The sequence below is a fragment of the Malaclemys terrapin genome, chromosome 4 (genome assembly GCF_027887155.1).
Source record: "Malaclemys terrapin pileata isolate rMalTer1 chromosome 4, rMalTer1.hap1, whole genome shotgun sequence".
NCBI lineage: Eukaryota > Metazoa > Chordata > Testudines > Emydidae > Malaclemys > Malaclemys terrapin.
In genome coordinates, this window is record NC_071508.1 from 2,472,514 (window position 1) to 2,496,730 (window position 24,217).

General features: G+C 54.8%; 1 protein-coding gene across 1 annotated transcript in view; it reads right to left on the reverse strand.

The window, feature by feature from the left end:
* Positions 1-4,607: 4,607 nt before the first annotated feature.
* Positions 4,608-24,217, reverse strand: part of LOC128835542 (zinc finger protein 420-like) — a 30,976-nt gene continuing 11,366 nt past the window's right edge. The window contains exons 7-11 of the mRNA XM_054025073.1: positions 22,446-23,452; positions 16,403-16,490; positions 15,332-15,434; positions 11,022-11,120; positions 4,608-5,338 (exon numbers count right to left, since the gene is read on the reverse strand). Coding sequence (XP_053881048.1) covers positions 4,608-5,338; positions 11,022-11,120; positions 15,332-15,434; positions 16,403-16,490; positions 22,446-23,452 — 2,028 coding nt within the window. The remainder of the gene's footprint in view (positions 5,339-11,021; positions 11,121-15,331; positions 15,435-16,402; positions 16,491-22,445; positions 23,453-24,217) is intronic.

Below are 24,217 nucleotides of genomic sequence, written 5' to 3' on the forward strand. Positions count from 1 at the left end.
GTCAGAGCTGGGAGTCAGGACTCCTAGGTTCCATGCCCAATACCAAACACCACACTCCGCCCAAGTTTTGCCCACAAAAAGCTGCTACAATTTCTGGCGGGGTCGGAGAGTCGACAGAACGCGCGTCACCTACAAACAGGCCAGTCGGGAGGGTTGAGACGGTCAGCGAGAGGAAAGAGAGACTCTCCCAGTGTCTAGCCGGAAATCATAACGTGTTTTATGACGGGGTCTAATCAAACAATACAGCCCTGCTAACACCCGGCCACCTGGCTCCCTTCCTCTCTGCCTGGAATTTAGCCCCTGCTAAGAGTCCCCTCACTTTCCCCGTCCCTTGCCCTTCGCCTTTATTTATTCTAGATAATTTCCTTTTTGTAAATCTGCCTTGATGGGGAATTGAAACACAACGAAGAGACCAAGATCTGGGAAGAGAATCTGCCGGGCAGGGGGAAGAATGGGACATGGGGTCTTTCCCCTCTTGGGGACACTGGTTCCGATCTGGTCCCAGGGCAGGGGATTGGCTGACTCAGCGGGATGGGGAATGGGACACGGGGCCTTTGCCCTGTAGGGGACGCCAGCTCCTAGCCAGCCCTGGGTCAGGGAACTGGTGGTGGGGGGAGTGGAATGGGAGCCAAGGCCTTTGCCCTTAGGGGGCGCATTTGGGCTGGGAAGTCGTCTGGTGGAACTGGTCTAACTGGAACAGGCCACAGTTTGTTCTTTCCAGGAATCCAGCCCCAGATGGCGGATGGAAGCAGGTGTCCGAGATGCCAGCTGGGCACCGGGTGGGAAAGCACCTGGTAGGCAGACTGGGAGGCCGTTAGTCTGCCTCTATCGCTTCCGTTTCCTCCTGACCCAACCCACCTGGGAGCCTGCTATCCAGCTTCTACTCTCCATTTCACTCAGTGAACTAACTACTTAGGGGGGTGGGAGCCAGGACACCAGGGCTCTCTCCCCGGCTCTGTGGGGGGAGTGGGGTCTAGTGGGTTAGAGCACGGGGGGCTGGGAGCCAGGACTCCTGGGTTCTCTCCCCGGCTCTGGGGAGGGGAGTGGGGTCTAGTGAGTTAGAGCAGGGTACTGGGAGCCAGGACTCCTGGGTTCTCTCCCTGGCTCTGGTGGGTCTAGTAGGTTAGAGCAGGGAATCTGGATGCCTGGGTTCTTTCTGGTGCCTCTCTGTCCCTGCCCCAGTTTCCCCTGCTGTATTGATAAATTAGCCTGCCTCACAGACATGCCCTCAAACCAATCCCCTCCCAGCGCTGGGCTAGAAGGAGTCTTGGCTCCCAGCTCTTCTGGAGTCACCTCTCCGGCCATGGGAGGGGGGGGTCCACCATGAACCGCGCAGGGTATTAGCCTAGTGCTCCGGTGAGTCTGCACTGCCACCTCCTGGCCACATGGCACAATGACAACCCCATCGCACCCCTGACCCTCTGCTGGACTGGTCACCTTCAGGTCAAGGCAGAAATGCCTCTGGTTATAGCAGCTACCCAGGGTGGGGAATGGGGCACAGGGCCTTTCCCCTCTAGGGGGCGCTGGCTCCAATCCCACCCCAGGGCAGGGGACTGGCTGGCTCAAGGGGGTGGTGAATGGGGAAATGGGGCCTCTCCCCTCCAGGGGGCTCCAGCACTGATCTAGTTCCAGGTAGGTTCAGTCCCGGCTCGTGACCCAACGAAGGAACATGGCTACCCATCCCTGGATTGCGTATCAGCAACAGACACCGCAGAAACCAGGTACTCAAACCCACCAAGGATCCATCGACGGGCCGGCCCCAATTCCGGTCTGTGGACCGTAGGCTCAGGTGTAGATCGGCACGGCCATGGAGGTGCTGTGAGATGACTCCTCGTTAGGTTTTTATTATTATTAATTATTATTATTATTAAACATTTCCGCAGCCCCGTGGCTTTGCACAGTGCTTGTACAGAGGTCTAAAAAAAAAGGTTCCTTCCCCGGTAAGCTTACAATCTAAGTTAGACAAACCTAGGGCACGCTGAGGGGATGGGGACGGGAACCGTCAATAAATATAAAGGTCAGTTGTGTTATAGTGTCACAAGATCTGAGAACTTCCAGGATACATGGCCAGCTGCCGTCAACCAGCCTTGCACTGTTGACTCCGAGACAGCGATGGCCGAATGACACCTCTTGGTGATCTGGCCCATTGACCCCACTGGAGTCATGGCCAATTGGGGCCAGACCCCCAGCTGTTGTCACTCGCCTGTAGCTCCATTGGGCTCAAAGGGGCCAGACCCCCAGCTAGTGTCACTGACCCCAATGGAGCTACAGCAGAGTGACCCCAGCTGGGGATCTGCCCCATTGACCCCAATGGAGCTGCAGCCGAGTGACCCCAGCTGGTGTCTGGCCCCATTGACCCCAATGGAGCTGCAGCCAAGTGACCCCAGCTGGGGATCTGCCCCATTGACCCCAATGGAGCTGCAGCCAAGTGACCCCAGCTGGGGGTCTGGCCCCATTGACCCCAATGGAGCTGCAGCCAAGTGACCCCAGCTGGGATCTGCCCCATTGACCCCAATGGAGCTGCAGCCGACTGACCCCAGATGGGGGTCTGGCCCCATTGACCCCAATGGAGCTGCAGCCGAGTGACTCCAGCTGGGATCTGGCCCCATTGACCCCAATGGAGCTGCAGCCGACTGACCCCAGCTGGGATCTGGCCCCATTGACCCCAATGGAGCTGCAGCCGAGTGACCCCAGCTGGGGGTCTGGCCCCATTGACCCCAATGGAGCTGCAGCCGAGTGACCCCAGCTGGGATCTGGCCCCATTGACCCCAATGGAGCTGCAGCCGACTGACCCCAGCTGGGGGTCTGTCCCCATTGACCCCAATGGAGCTGCAGCCGAGTGACCCCAGCTGGGATCTGGCCCCATTGACCCCAATGGAGCTGCAGCCGACTGACCCCAGCTGGGATCTGGCCCCATTGACCCCAATGGAGCTGCAGCCGAGTGACCCCAGCTGGGGGTCTGGCCCCATTGACCCCAGTGGAGCTGCAGCCGAGTGACCCCAGCTGGGATCTGCCCCATTGACCCCAATGGAGCTGCAGCCGACTGACCCCAGATGGGGGTCTGGCCCCATTGACCCCAATGGAGCTGCAGCCGAGTGACTCCAGCTGGGATCTGGCCCCATTGACCCCAATGGAGCTGCAGCCGACTGACCCCAGCTGGGATCTGGCCCCATTGACCCCAATGGAGCTGCAGCCGAGTGACCCCAGCTGGGGGTCTGGCCCCATTGACCCCAATGGAGCTGCAGCCGAGTGACCCCAGCTGGGATCTGGCCCCATTGACCCCAATGGAGCTGCAGCCGACTGACCCCAGCTGGGGGTCTGTCCCCATTGACCCCAATGGAGCTGCAGCCGAGTGACCCCAGCTGGGGGTCTGGCCCCATTGACCCCAATGGAGCTGCAGCCGAGTGACCCCAGCTGGGGTCTGGCCCCATTGACTCTCTAAGTAGAAGATATTTGTTTTCATCCATTTCCCCGTTGCTGTGTGGAGTCCGCGGCGTCTCAGTGCTCCAGGGACAGGATCTGCCCGGGCGCCCAGCAGCCCCGTCTCCCCGATGAAACGTCTGTTCCTGGTCCGTCCTGGCGGCTGGTTCTGAAATGGGCGAATGCTGCGGACGCTGCCCCCAGTGACGGGGCATCAGTCTATCCTGCCTCATGCGCCCCCCATGTCCCGAGGCTGTCAATCCACCGCCCTCCCCTCTGAACCAAGCAGAGGCCCAGAGACGGGGAGATCTGAAGGAATGGGGTGCCCCATGTGTTGGGCACTAGGAAATGGGCTGTGGTGTGTGGGGGTTCCTGGTGAGCTGGGATTAGGGGAGTTCCTGGGTATGAACCCCCTGGGCACCATCATTAAATGCTACAAAGGTTTGGGGAGTACCAAAATCTGTCCCCCATCACCCAAATTTAATCCCCTTGAGCCTCAACCCCCCGCCCCACCGAACAATATTTCACACCTAGTAAACACACCATCAATCCACTCGTTCCCTAGTGACCAGTAGCCCCTAGTAACCGAACCGCCAATCAACTCCTTAGCAACAATCGCCCTAGTAATCAAACCACCAATTCCCTCTCTCTCTCAAGAGTGACCCATCATCCTTACTAACCAAATCAGCAATTCTCTCTCTAGCAACTAACCACCATGGGAACCAACCCACCAATCGCTGTTAGTGGTCAGTCAGCATGGTTACTGCACTACCGACCCCCACCCTAGTGACTAATCACTACAGTAACCAACATACCAATCCCCTCCCTATAATCGCTATGGTACCAACCCACCAATCCGCTCCCTAGCGATCAACCACCGCGGTGACCAACCCACCAATCTGCTCCCTAGTTACCAACCACCCCACCAATCCCCTCCTTAGTGACCAACCACTGCGGTAACCAACCCACCAATCCCCTCCCTATAATCGCTATGGTACCAACCCACCAATCTGCTCCCTAGTTACCAACCACCCCATGGCAACCAACCCACCAATCCCCTCCGTAGTGACCAATCACCAGGGTAACCAACCCATTGATCCCCTCCGTAGTCACCATGGTAACCAACCCCGCCACAGCGACCGACCACTCCCTAAGCCCCCCACCTCTCCCCACCCACCCCGTCCCCTTCACTCCACCCCCCACTGCCACCCCACTATCCGGAGATGGCGGGCATTGGGCCGGGGGGCTGGCGGGGGCACGGGCAGGGCAGGCTGGCCCTCCGCCGGCGTCCCGTCGCCCGCGTGGACGCGCTGGTGGCGGATGAGGGTGGAGCTGCGTCCGAAGCTTTTGCCGCAGAGGGGGCAGCGGTAGGGGCGGGCGCCGGTGTGGGCCCGCTGGTGGACGGCCAAGTAGGAGCTGTCCCCATAGCTCTTGCCGCAGACGTTGCACTTGAAGGGCTTCTCGCCGGAGTGGATGATCTGGTGGCGGATGAGGTGGGAGCTCTCGCTGAAGCTCTTCTGGCACTGGGTACAGCGGTAGAGCTTCTCGCCCGTGTGGGTGCGCTGGTGGCGGCCCAGGTCCGAGCGCTGCGAGAAGCTCTTCCCGCACACCCCACAGGCGAAGGGGCGCTCGCCGGTGTGCACCCGCTGGTGCCGGATGAGGTGGGAGCTGAGCGTGAAGCGTTTCCCGCAGTCGGGGCAGTCGAAGAAGCGAGGTTCGGCCCGGGGGGCGGTGCTGACCCGTCGCCGCCGGGCGTACGGGCCCCAGCGGCCCCCCCGCTGCCGGGGCCGGCACAAGCTCTCGCAGGCTTCGGCCCAGTCGGGGCGGTTGGGGGCATCCAGCCCCGGCGGCTCCTCCTGCTGCCGGGGAGGCTCTGCCGCCTCCTCTTCCTCGTTGTCGCTTGCAGTCCCGTCACCTGCTGGGAGAGAGACAGCAGAGTGCAGGCAGAGCTCACCCCGACGCCCGAGAGGGGCTTCCCACCAACACAGCGCACGGAGAGAGGGCAGAGACCGAGGGGCAACACTCCCCGCAACTACCTGTCTCTCCCCAGAAACATGGAACCATCCATCCCCCACATAAACAACCACCCACCCATCCCTCCGTCCCCCAAAACATCCACCCACCCATCCATCCCTCCGTCCCCCAAAAGTCCACCCACCCATCCATCCCTCCATCCCCCAAACGTCCACCCACCCACCCACCCATCCATCCCCCCACATAAACACCCACTCACCCATCCCTCCATCCCCCAAAACGTCCACCCACAAATCCCTCCCTCCATCCCCATGAACACCCACCCACCCATCCCTCCCTCCATTCATACATCCCCAAAAACACCCACCCTCCCACCCGTCCTTCCCTCACTCCATTCATCCATCCCCAAAAACACCTACCAACCCACCCGTACATCCCTCCCCAAAAACACCCACCCACCCACCCATCCCTCCCTCCATTCATCCATCCCCATAAACATCCACCCACCCACCCGTACATCCATCCCCAAAAACACCCACCCATCCTTCCCTCCCTCCAACCATCCATCCATCCCATAAACACCCATCCACCCATTCATCCCATAAACACCCACCCACCCATCCCTCCGTCCCCCAAAACGTCCACCCACAAATCCCTCCCTCCATCCCCATGAACACCCACCCACCCATCCCTCCATCCCCCAAAACGTCCACCCACAAATCCCTCCCTCCATCCCCATGAACACCCACCCATCCATCCCTCCCTCCATTCATCCATCCCCAAAAACACCCACCATCCCACCCGTCCTTCCCTCCCTCCATTCATCCATCCCCATAAACATCCACCCACCCACCCACCTGTACATCCCTCCCCAAAACCCCCACCCACCCACCCATCCTTCCCTCCCTCCAACCATCCATCCCATAAACACCCACCCACCCATCCCCCCAAACGTCCACCCACCTATCCATCCCCCCACATAAACACCCACTCACCCATCCCTCCACTCCCCAAAACATCCACTCACCCATCCCTCCATCCCCCAAAACGTCCACCCACAAATCCCTCCCTCCATCCCCATGAACACCCACCCATCCCTCTCTCCATTCATCCATCCCCAAAAACACCCACCCTCCCACCCGTCCTTCCCTCACTCCATTCATCCATCCCCAAAAACACCCACCCACCCATCCTTCCCTCCCTCCAACCATCCATCCCATAAACACCCACCCACCCACCCCTCCCTCCATCCATTCATCCCATAAACACCCACCCTTCCGTCCCTCCCCCAAAACATCCACCCACAAATCCCTCCCTCCATCCCCATGAACACCCACCCATCCCTCCCTCCATTCATCCATCCCCATAAACATCCACCCACCCACCCATCCCTCCCTCCCTCCATCCCTCTCTCCTCCTAAACATCCACCCACAAATCCCTCCCTCCCTCCCCATGAACACCCACCCATCCCTCCCTCCAACCATCCATCCATCCCATAAACACCCATCCACCCATTCATCCCATAAACACCCACCCACCCATCCCTCCTTCCAACCATCCCATAAACACCCACAAACCCATTCATCCATTCAACCCATAAACACCCACCCACCCATCCCTCCATCCCCCAAAACATCCACCCACAAATCCGTCCCTCCATCCCCATGAACACCCACCCACATATCCATCCCTCCATCCCCATAAACACCCACCCCCCATCCGTCCATCCCCATAAACACCCATCCATCCCTCCATCCATCCCCATAAACACCCACCCACCCATCCCTCCATCCCCATAAACACCCACCCATCCCTCCATCCCTCCATCTATCCCCATAAACACCCACTCACCCATCCATCCCTCCCTCTGTCCATCCCCATAAACACCCACCCACCCATCCCTCCCCATACACAACCACCGATCCATCCCTCCCTCCATCCATTCCCAAAAAAACCCACACACCCATCCCTCCATCCCCATAAACACCCAGCCACCCGTCCATCCCTCCATCCCATAAACACCCAGCCACCCGTCCATCCCTCCATCCCATAAACACACAGCCACCCATCCATCCCTCCATCCCTCCCCATAAACACCCACCCATCCCTCCCTCTATCCATCCCCCAAAACACCCACCCACCCCTCCCTCCATCCCCATAAACACCCAGCCACCCATCCATCCCTCCATCCCTCCCCATAAACACCCATCCACCCATCCCTCCCTTCCTCCCTCCATCCATCCCATAAACACCAACAAACCCATTCATTCCATAAACACCCACCCATCCCTCCCGCCATCCATCGCCATAAACACCCACCCACCCATCCCTCCCTCCCTCCATTCATCAATCCCATAAACACCCACCCTCCCATCCCTCCCTCCATTCATCGCCAAAAACAACCATCCACCCATCGCTCCCTCCCTATAAACACCCACCCATCCCTCCATCCCTCCATCCATCCCCATAAACACCCACCCACCCATCCCTCCCTCTGTCCATCCCCATAAACACCCACCCACCCATCCCTCTATCCATCCCCATAAACAACCACCGATCCATCCCTCCCTCCATCCATTCCCAAAAAAACCCACACACCCATCCCTCCATCCCCATAAACACTCACCCTCCCATCCCTCCATCCATCCATCCCCATAAACACCCAGCCACCCGTCCATCCCTCCATCCCATAAACACCCAGCCACCCATCCCTCCCTCCATCCCTCCCTATAAACACCCACCCATCCCTCCCTCTATCCATCCCCATAAACACCCACCAACCCATCCCTCCCTCCATCCATCCCCATAAACATCCACCCATTCCTCCGTCCCTCCATCCATCCCCTTAAACACCCACCCATCCATCCCTCCCTCCATTCATCCATTCCCAAACACACCCACCCACCCATCCATCCCTCTGTCTTTCCATCCCCCAAAACACCCATCCATCCCCTTAAACACCCACCCATCCATCCCTCCCCATAAACATCCACTCACCCATCCATCCGTCCCCATAAACACCCACCCACCCATCCCTCCCTCCCTCCATCCCAATAAACACCCTCCCATCCATCCCTCCCCTTAAACACCCACCCACCCATCCTTCCCAATAAACACCCGTCCATCCGTTCATCCCATAAACACCCATCGACCCATCCCTCCCCATAAACACCCACCCACCCAACCCTCCATCCATCCCCATAATCATCCTCCCACCCATCCATCCCTCAATCCATTCCCAAAAACATCCACCCACCCACCCACCCACCCATCCCTCCATCCATCCCGCAAAACAACAACCCTCCCATCCCTCCCTCCGTCCATCCCCATAAACACCCACCCACCCCTCCCTCCCTCCATCCATCCATCCCCATAAACACCCACCCTCCCATCCCTCCATCCATCCCCATAAACACCCACCTACCCATCCCTCCCTCCATCCATCCATCCCCATAAACACCCACCCACCCATCCCTCCCTCCATCCATCCATCCCCATAAACACCCACCCTCCCATCCCTCCATCCATCCCCATAAACACCCACCTACCCATCCCTCCCTCCATCCATCCCCATAAACACCCACCCACCCATCCCTCCCTCCATCCATCCATCCCCATAAACACCCAACCACCCATCCCTCCATCCATCCCCATAAACACCCACCCACCCATCCATCCCTGCATCCATCCCCATAAACACCTACCCACCCACCCATCCCTCCTCCAAAACACCCACCCACCTATCCCTCCCTCCGCCCATCACCAAAAACACCCACCCACCCATCCCTCCCTCCCTCCATCCCCATAAACACCCACCCATCCATCCCTCCCTCCATCCCCATAAACACCCACCCACCCATCCCTCCCTCCCTCCATCCCCATAAACACCCACCCATCCATCCATCCCTCCCTCCATCCCCATAAACACCCACCCATCCATCCATCCCTCCCTCCATCCCCATAAACACCCACCCACCCATCCCTCCCTCTGTCCATCCCCATAAACACCCACCCACCCACCCATCCCTGCATCCATCCCCATAAACACCCAACCACCCATCCCTCCCTCCCTCCACCCCCATAAACACCCACCCACCCATCCCTCCCTCTGTCCATCCCCATAAACACCCACCCACCCATCCCTCCCTCCATCCCCATAAACACCCAACCACCCATCCCTCCCTCCCTCCACCCCCATAAACACCCACCCACCCATCCCTCCCTCCATCCCCATAAGCAACCACCCACTCATCCCTCCCTCCATCCATCCCCAAAAACACCCACCCACCCCTCCCTGCATCCATCCCCATAAACACCCACTCACCCATCCATCCCTCCCTCCATCCCCATAAACACCCACCCACCCATCTCTATAAACACTCATCTATCCCTCCATTCCCCGTAAATATCACCCACCCCTCTGTCCATTCATCCCATCCATCCCGATAAACACCCCTCCATCCACCCCTCATTTCATCCATCCCCAAGAACACCCATTCATCCCTCTATCCCCATACACACCCCTATCGTCATCCATCCCTCCATCCCTGTCCTCATCTGTTATCCCTTCATTCCCACATACACCCCTCCTCCCTCCCTCCCTTCCTGTCCTCATCCCAGCTATCCCTCCATCCCTATACATACCCCTCTATCCATCCATCCTCCCACCCATCCATCCCTGTACATAGCCCATCTATCCCTCCCTCTCTCCCCACACACGTCCCTCTATCCATCTCTCCATCCCCCCACACATCCCTCCATCCATCCCTGTCCACATCCCTCCATCCCCACCACACATCCCTCTATCCATCCATCCATCCCTGTCCGCATCCCTCCATTCCCACACACATCCCTCTGTCCATCCATCCATCCCTGTCCACATCCCTCCATCCCCACACGTCCCTCTACCCATCCATCCATCCCTGTCCACATCCCTCCATCCCCACACATGTCCCTCTATCCATCCATCTATCCCTGTCCACATCCCTCCATCCCCACACACATCCCTCTGTCCATCCATCTATCCCTGTCCGCATCCCTCCATCCCCACACACCTCTATACATCCATCCCTCCCTGTCCTCATCCCAGCTATCCCTCCATCTCCCCACACACCCCTCCTCCCTCCCTCCCCATCCATCCTCCCACCTGTCCATCCCTGTACATCTCCCATCTATCCCTCCCTCCCTCCATCCCCACCCACACCCCTGCTCCATCCATCCCCATCCAGGCATCCGTCCACATGCATACCCATCCATCCATCTCCATACAAAACCATCCCCAGACACCTCCCTCCTTCATCCTTCCATCCCCACATCTCCATCCATCCTGCCCTCCACACACACCCCTCTATCTAAATTACCCATCACCCTGGGGTCTGAGTCTCTTGTCCCAAGGGAAGAGAAGGGGTTCTGCCCCAATGGCCCACGGAGCCCTCAGAGAAAGGCTGGGGGAGGTGAGGGGTCCTGCCAGGGCAAGTGTTAGCCAGAAGTGACGCCTGTCAGGATGACAGGACACCCGCTGGAGAAGATGAGAAAGAACTGAGGGGGCTCTCGGCAGCTTTGCGGGGATCCCAGCTTTTCCCTTCACTCCTGGATGGTCTCCAAGCCGGTGTCACTCATTTCTTACCTGGAACCTCCTGTTCCTCAGAGCCCTGGAGATCCGGGACGCACGGCTCTTCCTCCCGCTCCATCCAGGAGATCACAGCCGGTTTGGGGACGGGAAATCCTGCCAGCGGGGGGAAAGCAGGTTGTTATCTATTCATCAAGGCCCACTAAGAACGTTCATGGAGATCCTTTAGGAGAACGGAAGAAGCAGTGGCATGTCCGTGCACTAAAGTCCATGGTAGGACACATGTGGGGATGTCCACATGCAATCAGAATATGTAATCTTAACTGTATTGTTATGATCGTAATATAATGTAATACAAGACAATACACGCAAAATGCTTTCACTATTACATAATAATCAAAACATTTGCTAGTATATTACATTGCTGTAAGAGTCACTGACCCCGAATAGGGAAGTGGCAGGAAACTAGGTTATAATATAAAGTATAATATGATAGAATACAATACAGCTTGGCAGAATGAATTTTTTTGATGATTTTGACAATGTCAATGTTTATTTTAAAACTTTTTTTAGATTTTTATCAATTAAAATGTTCACAACTGTGCAAAATTAGGGGTTTAAAGCATTTTTTTTTTTTAATTTTCAGTTATGGGAAATTTTTGGGTGGGGGAGGTCAGACAGTAGATGCTGCAACTAAAAAGTTAAAGCTTTATGTTTGCTACCCACAAATTGTCAATGTCAAAATATCCGAAGTAAACATCCACTCATTCAAAAGTCTAACCAGGGATCGGCAACCTTTGGCATGCGGGCCGGGCGTTTACCTGCCACGTTGGCAGGTTTGGCCAATTGCGGCTCCCACTGCCCGCGGTTCACCGCTCCAGCCAATAGGGGCGGCGGGAAGCGGCAGCCAGCACATCTCTCAGCCTGCGCCACTTCCCGCGCTCCCCATTGGCCTGGAGTGGCGAACCACGGCCAGTGGGAGCTGTGATTGGCGGAACCTGCCGATGCGGCAGGTAAACAAACCGGCGCGGCCCACCAGGGCGCCTACCCTGGGGAGCCACGTGCCAAAGGTTGCCGATCCCTGGTCTAAACCATTGGATTTTGCCCATAAAGTCTAACTTTGCCTCTCTGTAAATTTTGATTATTATCAATGGAAATATTTTTTCGCTGGTTTGTGTGTGTAGGGGAAAATCAACATCTACCAACATTTAATGATAGAAACTGAATCCTTCCAAGCCCAATTTTTATATTATTAATTATAATTATATTATATTATATTACACAAGCCAAAACAATAAAGGGAATTTTTTTTTTTACTTTTGTTATACATTAATTGTAACAGAGCTGAATAGAATATGAATGGATACATATTTTGACACCCCACTATGGTGACCAGATATCCCAATTTTATAGGGACAGTCTCGATATTTGGGGCTTTTTCTTATATAGGCACCTATTACCCCCCACCCCCGTCCCGATTTTTCACATCTGCTATCTGGTCACTGTACACCCCACCCCAATTTTGTCACAGAAAAACAGTAAGAAATGAGGGGAAAGGAAACTTACAAAAAATTCAATTTTCTTTTTTCGTTTCATTATAAAAAGATTATTTTAAATAAAACCCAAAATACTGGTTTTGAAAATGTTTATTTTTGAGGATTTTTTTATTTGTTTTCCCCCATTTTTAAATTTTTCTACAGTAAAAGGGGAGGGGAAGGAAAGAAAAATGGAAATTGAAAAATCAACCCCATTTAGTTTCATTTAAAATAAAAAAACTAAAATTTTCCATGATGATTCTTTGGTATTTTCCCATTTTCCCCTCCTATTTTACTACAGAAAAAATGGGGAGGAAGTGGAGGGCAGGGGAGGAAACTAGAAAAACCATGTCATTTTCTAATTTAATCACAAAAAAAACCCATGGAATTTTTAAAAAATAAATCAATTTTGAAAATATTCATTTTTTAAAATTTGCGGGATTTTCCCCTTAATTTGTTTTGCCACAGTAAAGGAGGAGGAATTGGAGAAAAGAAACTTGAAAAACAGTGCAATAGTTTCATTTTCAACTTTTTGTTTTTTAAAAAGTGCTTTTTTTTTAAACCTAAACATTTTCCGTGAACATTTTTGGGTTTTAAAATGTTCATTTGCTAAACTTTTCCTTTTTTTTCCACCTTTTTCAATTTTCCACAGGAAAAAAGGGTTGGACAAGAAGCTTGAAAAACTGATGCCATTTAAATGTTTTCAGTTATGTTTTAAACAAAAAATGATGTTTTAAATTTCCATTAAAATTTCCAATTGTAAAATGGGATGATATCTTTTATTGGACCCGCTTCTATGGTGAGAGAGATACACAGAGCTCTTCTTCAAGTCTTCTTTGACCCAGCTACAATACCGCATACAATTGTCAAACATTCACTTTTTCATACTTTGGGGGGTTTCCCTCTTCCCTTCCCATTTTGCTGCAGAAAAAGAGGAATAAATAGAAAAAAGAAAAGTTGGGGGGGGGGGAATCATTTGCCACATTTTTGAAAATAAAAGAATTAAAAAAAAAAAAATTTTTTTTCCATGAACATTTTCTGTGTTGAAAATTGTTCGTTTTTTAAATATTTTGTTTTTTTCACATTTCCATTTCCCACTTAAAAAAAATCACACCAGCATTAAAAGAAAACCGGTGACATTTTTCTCAGTTGAAAATTGTTCATTTATGACATTTCCCCCCCTTTTCCTTCTGTCACCAGCAACGGAGAAATGGGGAGAAATGGAAAACTGAAAAAAACACCTCCATTGTTCATTACACACTTCTGTCAAAAAAAAAATCCCGAACAAATTGTTTTTTTTAAAAAACACCAAATATTTCATGAAATTTTGTTTTTAAAGGCCATTTCCCAATAAATCTGTCACTCCAGAAATTTCTGCCAGCTCCAGCTGCAAACGTGTTATCGTGCAGAGAGGAAGGGTGGCCCAGTGGTTATAGGGCGTGAGCCAGAAAACCTGGGCTCAATTCCCTGTTCTGCCCCACATTTCCTAGGTAACCATGGGCAAGTCATTTAGCCGCTCAGTGCCTCAGTTTCCCCATCTGTACAAGGGGGCTAAAAGCCCTGCCCCACAGGGTGGTGTGAGATTAAACGCGCTAGAAAGCATGAGGTGCCCAGAGGCTATGGTGCTGGAGCTAGATAGATCTTGACTTCGTTCGACAGTTATCTGGCCCGTAGCTAGCAGGCGTTGGCGTCTCCGTGTACGGTGTTTGCACATGTCCGCACGGAGGCGCGTCAGCGCCACGCTCGGTCACGTCAGCAGCAATGCTTTCTGGGGAGAGGCAGCCCAGAGCTTCCGGCGCCACTCTGAAAGGGATCAGGGTGATCAAAGGCGGCCCAGTGGGGCATTGTGGGAAGAGTGGAGGGGGACCCCAAGGGAATAGTGGGAGGAGCGGGTGGACAGGGAATTGTGAGAAGGGGGAGACCCAGGTGCATTGTGGGAAGGGATGCGCAGGGGCATTGTGGGAAGGGGGAACCAAGGGGCCCTGTGGGAAGAGCAGGACGGGAGTCCAGGGGCACTGTGGGAAGGGGGGAGCAGGGCAGAAGCCCAGGGGCATCGTGGGAAGGGGGGAGCCCAGGGGCATTGTGGGAAGGGGGGAGCAGGGTAGGAACCCAGAGGCACTGTGGGAGGAGCAGGGCAGGAGCCCAGGGGCATTGTGGGAAGGGACAGTGTGGGGAGCCCAGGGGCACTGTGGGGGGAGCAGGGCAGGAGCCCAGGGGCACTATGGGAAGGGACAGTGGGGGGAGCAGGTTGGGAGCCATGGGGCACTATGGGAAGGGACAGTGGGGGGAGCAGGTTGGGAGCCATGGGGCACTGTGGGAAGGGACAGTGTGGGGAGCCCAGGGGCACTGTGGGGGGAGCAGGGCAGGAGCCCAGGGGCACTATGGGAAGGGACAGTGGGGGGAGCAGGTTGGGAGCCATGGGGCACTGTGGGAAGGGACAGTGGGGGGAGCCCAGGGGCACTGTGGGAAGGGACAGTGGGGGGAGCCCAGGGGCATTGTGGGAAGGGGGGAGCAGGGCGGGAGCCCAGGGGCACTGTGGGGGGAACAGGGCAGGAGCCCAGGGGCACTGTGGGAAGGGACAGTGGGGGGAGCCCAGGGGCACTGTGGGGGGAGCAGGGCAGGAGCCCAGGGGCACTGTGGGAAGGGACAGTGGGGGGAGCAGATTGGGAGCCATGGGGCACTGTGGGAAGGGACAGTGGGGGGAGCCCAGGGGCACTGTGGGGGGAGCAGGGCGGGAGGAGACGGCCCAGGAGCTGCATCACGTCACAGGAAGGGGCCGTGGGGTCACAGTCTCTCTGCCGGCGGCCCTGGGGTGCCGCTGCCGCCCCTCACCCAGTGAAATGGCATCCCCATAGTTCTCCTGCATGACGTCCCGGTAGAGCTCCCTCTGCCTCTCATCCAGCAGAGCCCACTCCTCCATCGCAGCCCCCGGCACCTGCAAGGAGAGACGCACCCCAGGTCAGGGTCCCTGATTGCCCCTGGCTGGGCAGCACCGAACATCTGGGAGCCAGAGCGGGAGGGGCTCCCTGCACACGGGTGGTACCTACTGGGGGAGAGATAACTGGATGAAAAGAATTGGGGGGCTGGGGGGAGAAAGAAAGAGCAGTAGATGGAGGGAGCAGGGGATTCATGCCCCGAGGGGCGGGCAGGCAGAGAGGACACTAATGGGGTGAATAGGGGCAGAAAGGCCCATCATGTCCAATGCAACATCCAGTGGCGGGCGACACCGGGAACCTCCCAGTACTGGCCCTGATTGAGTTGGGGCGACCCTGCTGGGCTCAGCTACAGAGACACCCCCCGTGCACCCCCAGAGCTGACTGAGGGGGGAGCCCGCTGGGCTCAGCTGCACAGGCCCCCATCCCCATGCATCTGCAGAGCTGGCTGGGGGGGCCCTGCTGGGCTCAGGGGCACGGCCCCCCATGCACCCCCAGAGCTGGCGGGGGGCTGCTGGGCTCAGCTGCACAGACCCCCCCACAAACCCCCAGAGCTGGGTGCGGGGTCCTGCTGGGTTCAGCTGCATGGCCCCCCATGCACCCCCAGAGCTGGCTGGGGGGGGCCTGCTGGGCTCAGAAGCACAGACCCCCCCATGCAACCCCAGAGCTGGCTGGGGGGGGCCTGCTGGGCTCAGAAGCACAGACCCCCCATGCAACCCCAGAGCTGGCTGGGGGGGGCCTGCTGAGCTCAGAAGCACAGACCCCCCCGTGTACCCCCAGATCTGGCTGGGGGGGGCTGCTGGGCTCAGCTACAGAGACCCGCCTGCACCCCCCCAGAGCTGCCTGACCCCCCCCCCCAGCTGATCCCCTCCGAGCACTTCCTACAGGCTGCAATGTCCTGCCTCTCTCCTGCTGTTTCGCTCCTGCCCTCTGGCCACCGCCCCCCAGGGCCCGGCCGCCCCCAACTCACCCCGGCTCCCTTTGCAATCCCCTCCCCCCCCACTTTGGAGGGGGATTTCGGTGCTGGGGATGGGCCCCCCCCTGCCCCCGCCCAGCCGCTGTGCACAGCCGAGCAGGCTGGGAACAGGAAGTTGCCTTTGTTATTCAATTCCCCCTGCACGGGGCTGTGCGGCTCCAGCCCGGCACTTTTCTAGCCAGCTGGAGGACTCGGCGCCTCTATCCATTTAACTCTTCGCAGAGCTGGGGCAGCCGGGTCCCAGACCCCCCCCCCCGGGAACATCTGGGCAGAGGTGCCAGGAGAGTTCATGTGGATGGGCAAAGGAGAAATGCAGTGATCTAGCTACCAGCCCGCCAGGGCTTGCTGTGTGCCAGGTCAGAGCCCGGCACCGCTGGACACGGCCGTTCACAGCCCCGGCACCTCTGGACCTGGCAGTTCACAGCCCCGGCACCGCTGGGCCCGGCCGTTCACAGCCCCAGCGCCTCTGGGCCCGGCCGTTCACAGCCCCGGCACCTCTGGGCCTGGCAGTTCACAGCCCCGGCACCGCTGGGCCCGGCCGTTCACAGCCCCAGCGCCTCTGGGCCCGGCCGTTCACAGCCCCAGCGCCTCTGGACCCGGCAGTTCACAGCCCCGGCACCGCTGGGCTCGGCCGTTCACAGCCCCGGCACCGCTGGGCTCGGCCGTTCACAGCCCTGGCGCCTCTGGGCTCGCCGCATCAGTTATGAATGTAAAAAAATTGCTTCTGCCCCGGCACCATTTTCATTACAGATTAAGCCCTGTATCTACCCATCTCCATGTGTACCCCCATCTATCTATCCATCCCCCCATGCCCCGTCGATATGCCTGTCTATCCATCCATCCATCCATCCCCATATGTCTATCCATCCCCATATTCACCGTCTATCTATATATCTATCTCTCCATCCCCATGTGCACCCCCGTCTATCCCGATAGGCACCCCTTATCTATCCATCCATCCCTATACGCACCCTTATCTCTCTCTATATACGTCCATCTATCCTTGCTCATGTACACACCCTTCTATCTATCCCCATCTGCATCCCAATCTATCTATCCATCCCCACACGCACTCTCTATATTTCTATTTCTCCATCCCCATACACACACCCTATCTATCCCCATACACATCTCTTATCTATACATCCATCCCTTTACACGCTGTTATGTCTGTCTATCCATCCAGCCTCATATACACAACCTTCTATCTACCCCCATACACATCTATCTCCATACACCCCTCTCATCTAATCTGTCTATCCGCATACATCCCCTTTAGCTATCTATCCCCATACGCCCCCTCTATCTACCTATCCACATACACCCCATCTATCTAATCTATCCATCCATCCACATATGTAGCCCCCATCTATGTGTCAGTCTGTCTACCTATCCCCATCCACACCCTCTATCTATCCACCCAACTTGGGAAAATAAAATACCTCCAGGTCAATTGAAAACGTTCCCTTACTCTAGGGTGACCAAAGGGCAAGTGTGAAAAATTGGGATGGGGTGGGAGGTAATAGGGGCCTATATAAGAAAAAGCGCCCAAAATTGGGACTGTCCCCATAAAATCGGAACATCTGGTCACCCTTCCTTGCTCTGCAATCTAAATGTTGCATTCCAATTTTGACATTTTTATTAGATTGCGTTATAATTTGTAAATGTCATAAACAGAAAACATCCTTTGGAAAGGGGAAAATCAAGATGTTTCGTATTGAAATGCTATTCCCTCCCACCCCGAAAAAAAAAAGACATTTAATCGCAACAGGCAATGGTGGTGCTAAAGATTCAAAACTCAGAAGTGGGGCCCCACAAAATCACAAGATTGGCTAAAAATCATGAGATTTTTTTTAAATTATAAATTGTGGGTGCTTTTCATTTGGCTACATTTAGGGTCATACATACAATACCCACCTGCTGAAGTGAAAAAACAGATTGACAGAGCCAGACGAGTACCCAGAAGTCACCTCCTACAAGACAGGCCCAACAAAGAAAATAACAGAACACCACTAGCTGTCACCTTCAGCCCCCAACTAAAACCTCTCCAGCGCATCATCAGAGATCTACAACCTATCCTGAAAGATGATCCTTTACTCTCACAGATCTTGGGAGACAGACCTGTCCTCGCTTACAGACAACCCCCCAACCTAAAGCAAATACTCACCAGCAACCACACATCACTGAACAAAACCACTAACCCAGGAACCTATCCTTGTAACAAACCCCGATGCCAACTCTGTCCACATATCTATTCAAGTGACATCATCATAGGACCTAATCACATCAGCCATACCATCAGGGGCTCGTTCACCTGCACATCTACCAATGTGATATATGCCATCATGTGCCAGCAATGCCCCTCTGCCATGTACATTGGCCAAACCGGACAGTCTCTACGCAAAAGAATTAATGGACACAAATCTGACATCAGGAATCAAAATACTCAAAAACCAGTGGGAGAACACTTTAACCTGTCTGGTCATTCAGTGACAGACCTGCGGGTGGCTATATTACAACAGAAAAACTTCAAAAACAGACTCCAAAGAGAGACTGCAGAGCTAGAATTGATATGCAAACTAGACACAATCAACTCCGGTTTGAATAAGGACTGGGAATGGCTGAGCCATTACAAACATTGACTCTATCTCCCCTTGTAAGTACTCTCACACTTCTTATCACACTGTCTGTACTCGGCTAGCTTGATTATCACTTCAAAAGTTTTTTTTCTCTTAATTAATTGGCCTCTCAGAGTTGGTAAGACAACTCCCACCTGTTTATGCTCTCTGTATGTGTGTATATATATCTCCTCATTATATGTTCCATATGCATCCGAAGAAGTGGGCTGTAGTCCACGAAAGCTTATGCTCTAATAAATTTGTTAGTCTCTAAGGTGCCACAAGTACTCCTGTTCTTCTTTTTGGTCATACTTGGGTCATGTTTTGAACCGTTTCCCCACATCCATGAGAATTAAACATTTATTTTCCAAATGGAAGCCGATTTCACGTGACTCCAGGAGCTGTGGGCTTTAAGGAAAATATACATCAGTGGAGTGAGGATTGGATGCTGATCTCGGTGACCCCGGTCTGAATCCGAAGTGATCCCACTGACGCCAGTGGAGTCAGGGCTGGATTCTGATCTCAGTGGCCTTGGTGTGAATCCAGAGTGACTCCGCTGGTGCAAGAGAATAAGGGCTGGATTCTGATCTCAGTGACCCCGGAGTGAATCCAGAATCACACTCCACCCCTCTTAGAACTGTGTTGGCCCCCTTCCTCCACTCTGGGCTTGGGAGGTACCATTCTCATGGTGGGGGGGGGATGGGAAATTATCCCCAGTCTCAAGGGATTTAACTCCCTTCCCAGATTAAAAAGGGGGCTGTAATGGGAGGAAATTTTATTTTTAATTTCCTGACAGAAAAAATATATATATCAAATCTGGCTTCCCCAGAAATTTTAACCCCCCCTCCCAAGAGTGCAATGGTTCCTTCCAAGGGGCAGAGAGGCTCCCAGCTGATGGGATGAACCATTTCACTGATGAGGAGGAGCAGGGTAAAATGCCAAAGGTTCAAATTTGCCCCGTTTAATTTTCATTTCTCCATTACTAAAAAATTAGAGCCTTTTAATATTTCTGTTCTTTTTAGTAAAAGGGGGATTTTTAAAATCAAAGTTCCAGTACTGGGGATTTGCATCAGGACACCACTATCTCCCCCACCCCTGTGAAAATGGAACATTCCAAAGTGTCAGGGCAGTTGGCCAGTTCCCCTTCCCACTGACAATGGAACCTTCCAAAGTGGCAGCTGGCCAGATACCCTTCTCAGTGAGAATGGAACCTTCCAAAGTGTCTGTCATGGCAGTTGGGCAGGCCCCTCCCCCTAGGTTTAGGCCACGCCCCTGACATGTGTTTGAAGGGATCAGACCACATCCACACTCGGCTAAGTGGGGTTTATAAAACATGACGGAAAACCCCTACACACCTCAATTTAGACAAGGCCATAGGGGCCAGTTATGGGGCAATTGGCCCATAGCAGAGGCCCCACCCAATACCAAACACTACTTGGTTGCCCTGGAGCAAGGGGCGGGGCATAGGACTCCACCCCTTATGGAAAGCATCGTGAGATCTCCCACGAGACACTGCAGTAGCATTTCCAAATTGAAATATTTCCATTTTCAACTGAAATATTTCCGTTTTCAGCTGGAGTTATTCAGTATTCAAATTCCAATGGAAAAATCAAACATTGTCCTCTCCCTAAAAGCCCATATTTCAACTAGCTCCAATTCCTACATTTTCAACAAAAGCTTTTCTCCCATTGGTGTGTTAGGCCTTTGACTCATATAGGGCTTTATACTTCAAAATTCACCAGTTTTAAGGAGTCTAAATAAAAACCACTCGGTTCTTCCTTTATATTAAAGGTTCCATTTATTAATAAACAATCAGATCTCTGTTTAGATCAATGGCTCATTGATTGTTATACCGTCCTGATAGGCCAATAACTGTGGCTTATAACCATCTATAGCATGTGCTGCTCATGTCAGGAACATCCGTATAACATGCACAGATCATTCATTAGCCTTTTGTAATATTAACCATGACCTTAATTTCTCCTCTTAGTTAAGTTTCTCTTTACAGTATCTAGAAACCAACTATTTCTTATAGTATTGGTGAGGCTATAAGATCCAGTCCTCCAGCCAACCATAGAGTCAAAGAGGAGAAGAGTGGCTAGACAAGACCTGAAGACGGATCACCACGGAGTTGAGGTATGACCTATGGAAGAACCCACCAATGGCATCTTGGTCTGTTCAAAGGGATTTCTTTCCTCTGAAGCCGATGAAGGAAGCTCTCACAGTCAATAAGCACATTAATATGGCACAATTGTAGAACGACCCTGTTTGGGGTCATCAGCGGGGTTCAAACATTGGGTCTTCCAGTGATAAAAGCATGATCCTTTACTTCACGAACTAAACACGTTAACTCCATCCACCAGCAGCTGTAATAGGCTTGTATCCTATTTTGTGGACCAGCCACACACACAATCTCCATCTATACTGTTCAAGAAGAGATTCTCTAGAAGAAAGTCCACATTCCCCATTAACGCGGTTCGTTAGACCCGCGACCTCATTAACATAATGAGGCATCTTCGTGGATCTCATCTAGGATGACCAGACAAGTGTGAAAAATCGGGACGGGGGTGGGGGGTAATAGGAGCCTATATAAGAAAAAGACCCAAAAATCGGGACTGTCCCTATAAAATTGGAACATCTGGTCACCCTAAAATTCTCATCCGACCATGTGGCAAGTTAGCCACAGGTTAGTGACATAGCTAAGGATGGGGTGATGGTGGCAAGGTGAGATGGTTCCCATTAGGCCTCGGCAGTGCCCCAACACACATCAAATGGAGCACAAGGGCCTACAGGAGGGCGTGGCTTTCCATGGCCCAGACCTTGCCCAAAGCGGGCAACTTCCTGTGAGACCCACTTTGAGGGGCAACTTCCTGTGGAAAGACCTTGTCCTCCAGGAGCAACTTCCTGTGAGCAGGACTCACCCTTATATATAAGACTCATATAGCCAGGCAACTCCCTCTCAGAGAGACTTGCCCTACAGGGGGCGACTTCCTGTGAGCAAGACCTACCTGGGGATGCAACTTCCTGTGGACAAGACCCACTCTACAGGGGGCGACTTCCTTTGAGCATGATACAAAGGGGGTGTGTGATTTCCTGTGAGCAAGACCCACCCTACAGGGGGGCAACTTCCTGTCAGAGAGACCTGCATGGGGGCGTGACTTCCTGAAAGTGAGCCCACCTCAGGGGTGCAAATTCCTGTGGGCAAGACCCATGCTAGAGGGGGTGACTTCCTGTCAGAGATGTCCTACCCAGTGGGACAACTTCCTGTGAGTGAGGCTCATTAGATGGATCCACTTTCTATAAGCCAGACCGTGTCCTAGTGGGGCGACTTCCTGTGAGCAAGACCTGCCTAGTGGCACAGCTTCCTGTGAGCCACAGCTGTTCCCAGGCCGGCCCCCCGCATCCCTCCCTAGTCCTGCCCCTTCTTGTGGGTCTTCTGGTGCTGGGTAAAGGCAGAGCTCTGGACAAAGCGCCGGCCACACTGGCCACACTGGTAGGGCCGTTCGCCGGTGTGGATGCGCCGGTGAGCCGCCAGGTTGGAGTTCTGGCTGAATCCCCGGCCGCAGTCGGGGCAGCGGTAAGGCCGCTCGCCGGTGTGGGTGCGGCGGTGCTGGGCATAGGTGGAGCGCTGGGAGAAGCACCTCCCGCACTGGGTGCACTGGTACGGCCGCTCGCCGGTGTGAGTGCGCCGGTGGGCAGCCAGGTGAGCCCGGCGGATGAAGCTACGCCCGCAGTCCGCACACCGGAAAGGCTTTTCTCCGGTATGGGTGGTCTGGTGGGTGATGAGGTTAGAGGTCTGGCTGAAGGTTTTGCCGCACACTGGGCAGCGGTAGCGCTTTTCGCCGGTGTGGACTCGCCGGTGCTTGACTAAGTAAGAGCCATCATTGAAGCCTTTGCCGCACTCCTCGCACCGGAAGGGACGCTCGCCGGTGTGGATGCGCTGGTGCTGGGCCAGCTTGGCGCTCTGCCCAAAGGCTTTGCCGCACTGCCCGCAGGTATAGGGCCGATGCCCGACATGGCCCTGCTGATGCTCGGCCAGCGCCGCCCGCTCCAGGAAGCCCCGCCCGCAGTCGTAGCAGCGGTAGTGGCGCTCGCCGGTGTGGGTGCGCCGGTGGGCTGCCAGGTTGGAGTTCTGGCTGAAGCCGCGCCCGCAGTCCGGGCAGACGAACGGCTTCTCGCCCGTGTGGGTGCGCCGGTGGGTGCTCAGGTTGGAGCTCTGGCTGAAGCTTTTGCCGCAGTCCGGGCAGACGAAAGGTCTCTCGCCGCGGTGGATGCGCCGGTGCTGGGCCAGCGCTGAGCTCCAGGTGAAGCCTTTGCCACACTCGGGACATTTATAAGGCTTTTCGCCCGTATGCGACACTTGGTGTTGGATGAGGTGGGAGCTCTGCCCAAAGCTTTTATCGCACACCGAGCACTTGTAAGGTTTCTCCGGGGCCAGTGCAGGGAGGCTGCCATGCTGGGCTGGCTTCCCCTGGCTCCTCACTGGAGGGTCCCCCTGCTGCTGCATGTCCACCCCTTCCCACCCTCCAGAGAACGTCCCCCGCAGATCCGCTTGGGGAACATCCTCTTCAGATCCTCCTGAGGGCATCCCATGCAGATCCACCTGGGGAACGTCCCCTGCAGAGCCTGCTGACGTTACCCCACACAGATCGATATGGGGAACATCCCCATCGGATTCTCCAGAGAACATCTCACACAGATCCAGTTGGGGAACGTCTCTTTCAGAGCCTCCAGAAACCGTCCTAAGCAGATCCGCTTGGGGAAGGATTCCTTCAGGTCTTCCAGACAGCGCCCCACCCAGCTCTACTTGGGGGACGTTTGCCATCGATAAGAGGTGGTGCAGTTCAGCCTTCTCCAGATCTTTCTGCGCCGGATCCCATCCCAGGCTTTCACCATCACCTGCTGGGACAGAGAGAGAGAACCCGGACGGGCTTTCTGAACTGGGGCTGAGAAGGTTGGGGATGCAGCAAAGGGGGTACCCAAAATCCCTGTCCCTGACCAGTCCTGCCCCAAAATCCAATCTGAGCACAGGGGTCTGCTCTAGAGCCCTCCCCCTATAGAAGACCGCCCCGCACATCCCCAGTTTCTTACCCATTCCCTGCTGGAACTGCGGCTCCTCTTTCAGAGCCCCGCCCAGTGGGCGTGCAGCCCCGGGGTAGGGGCTCAGAGCCAGTACACCCTGCTGGGCTTC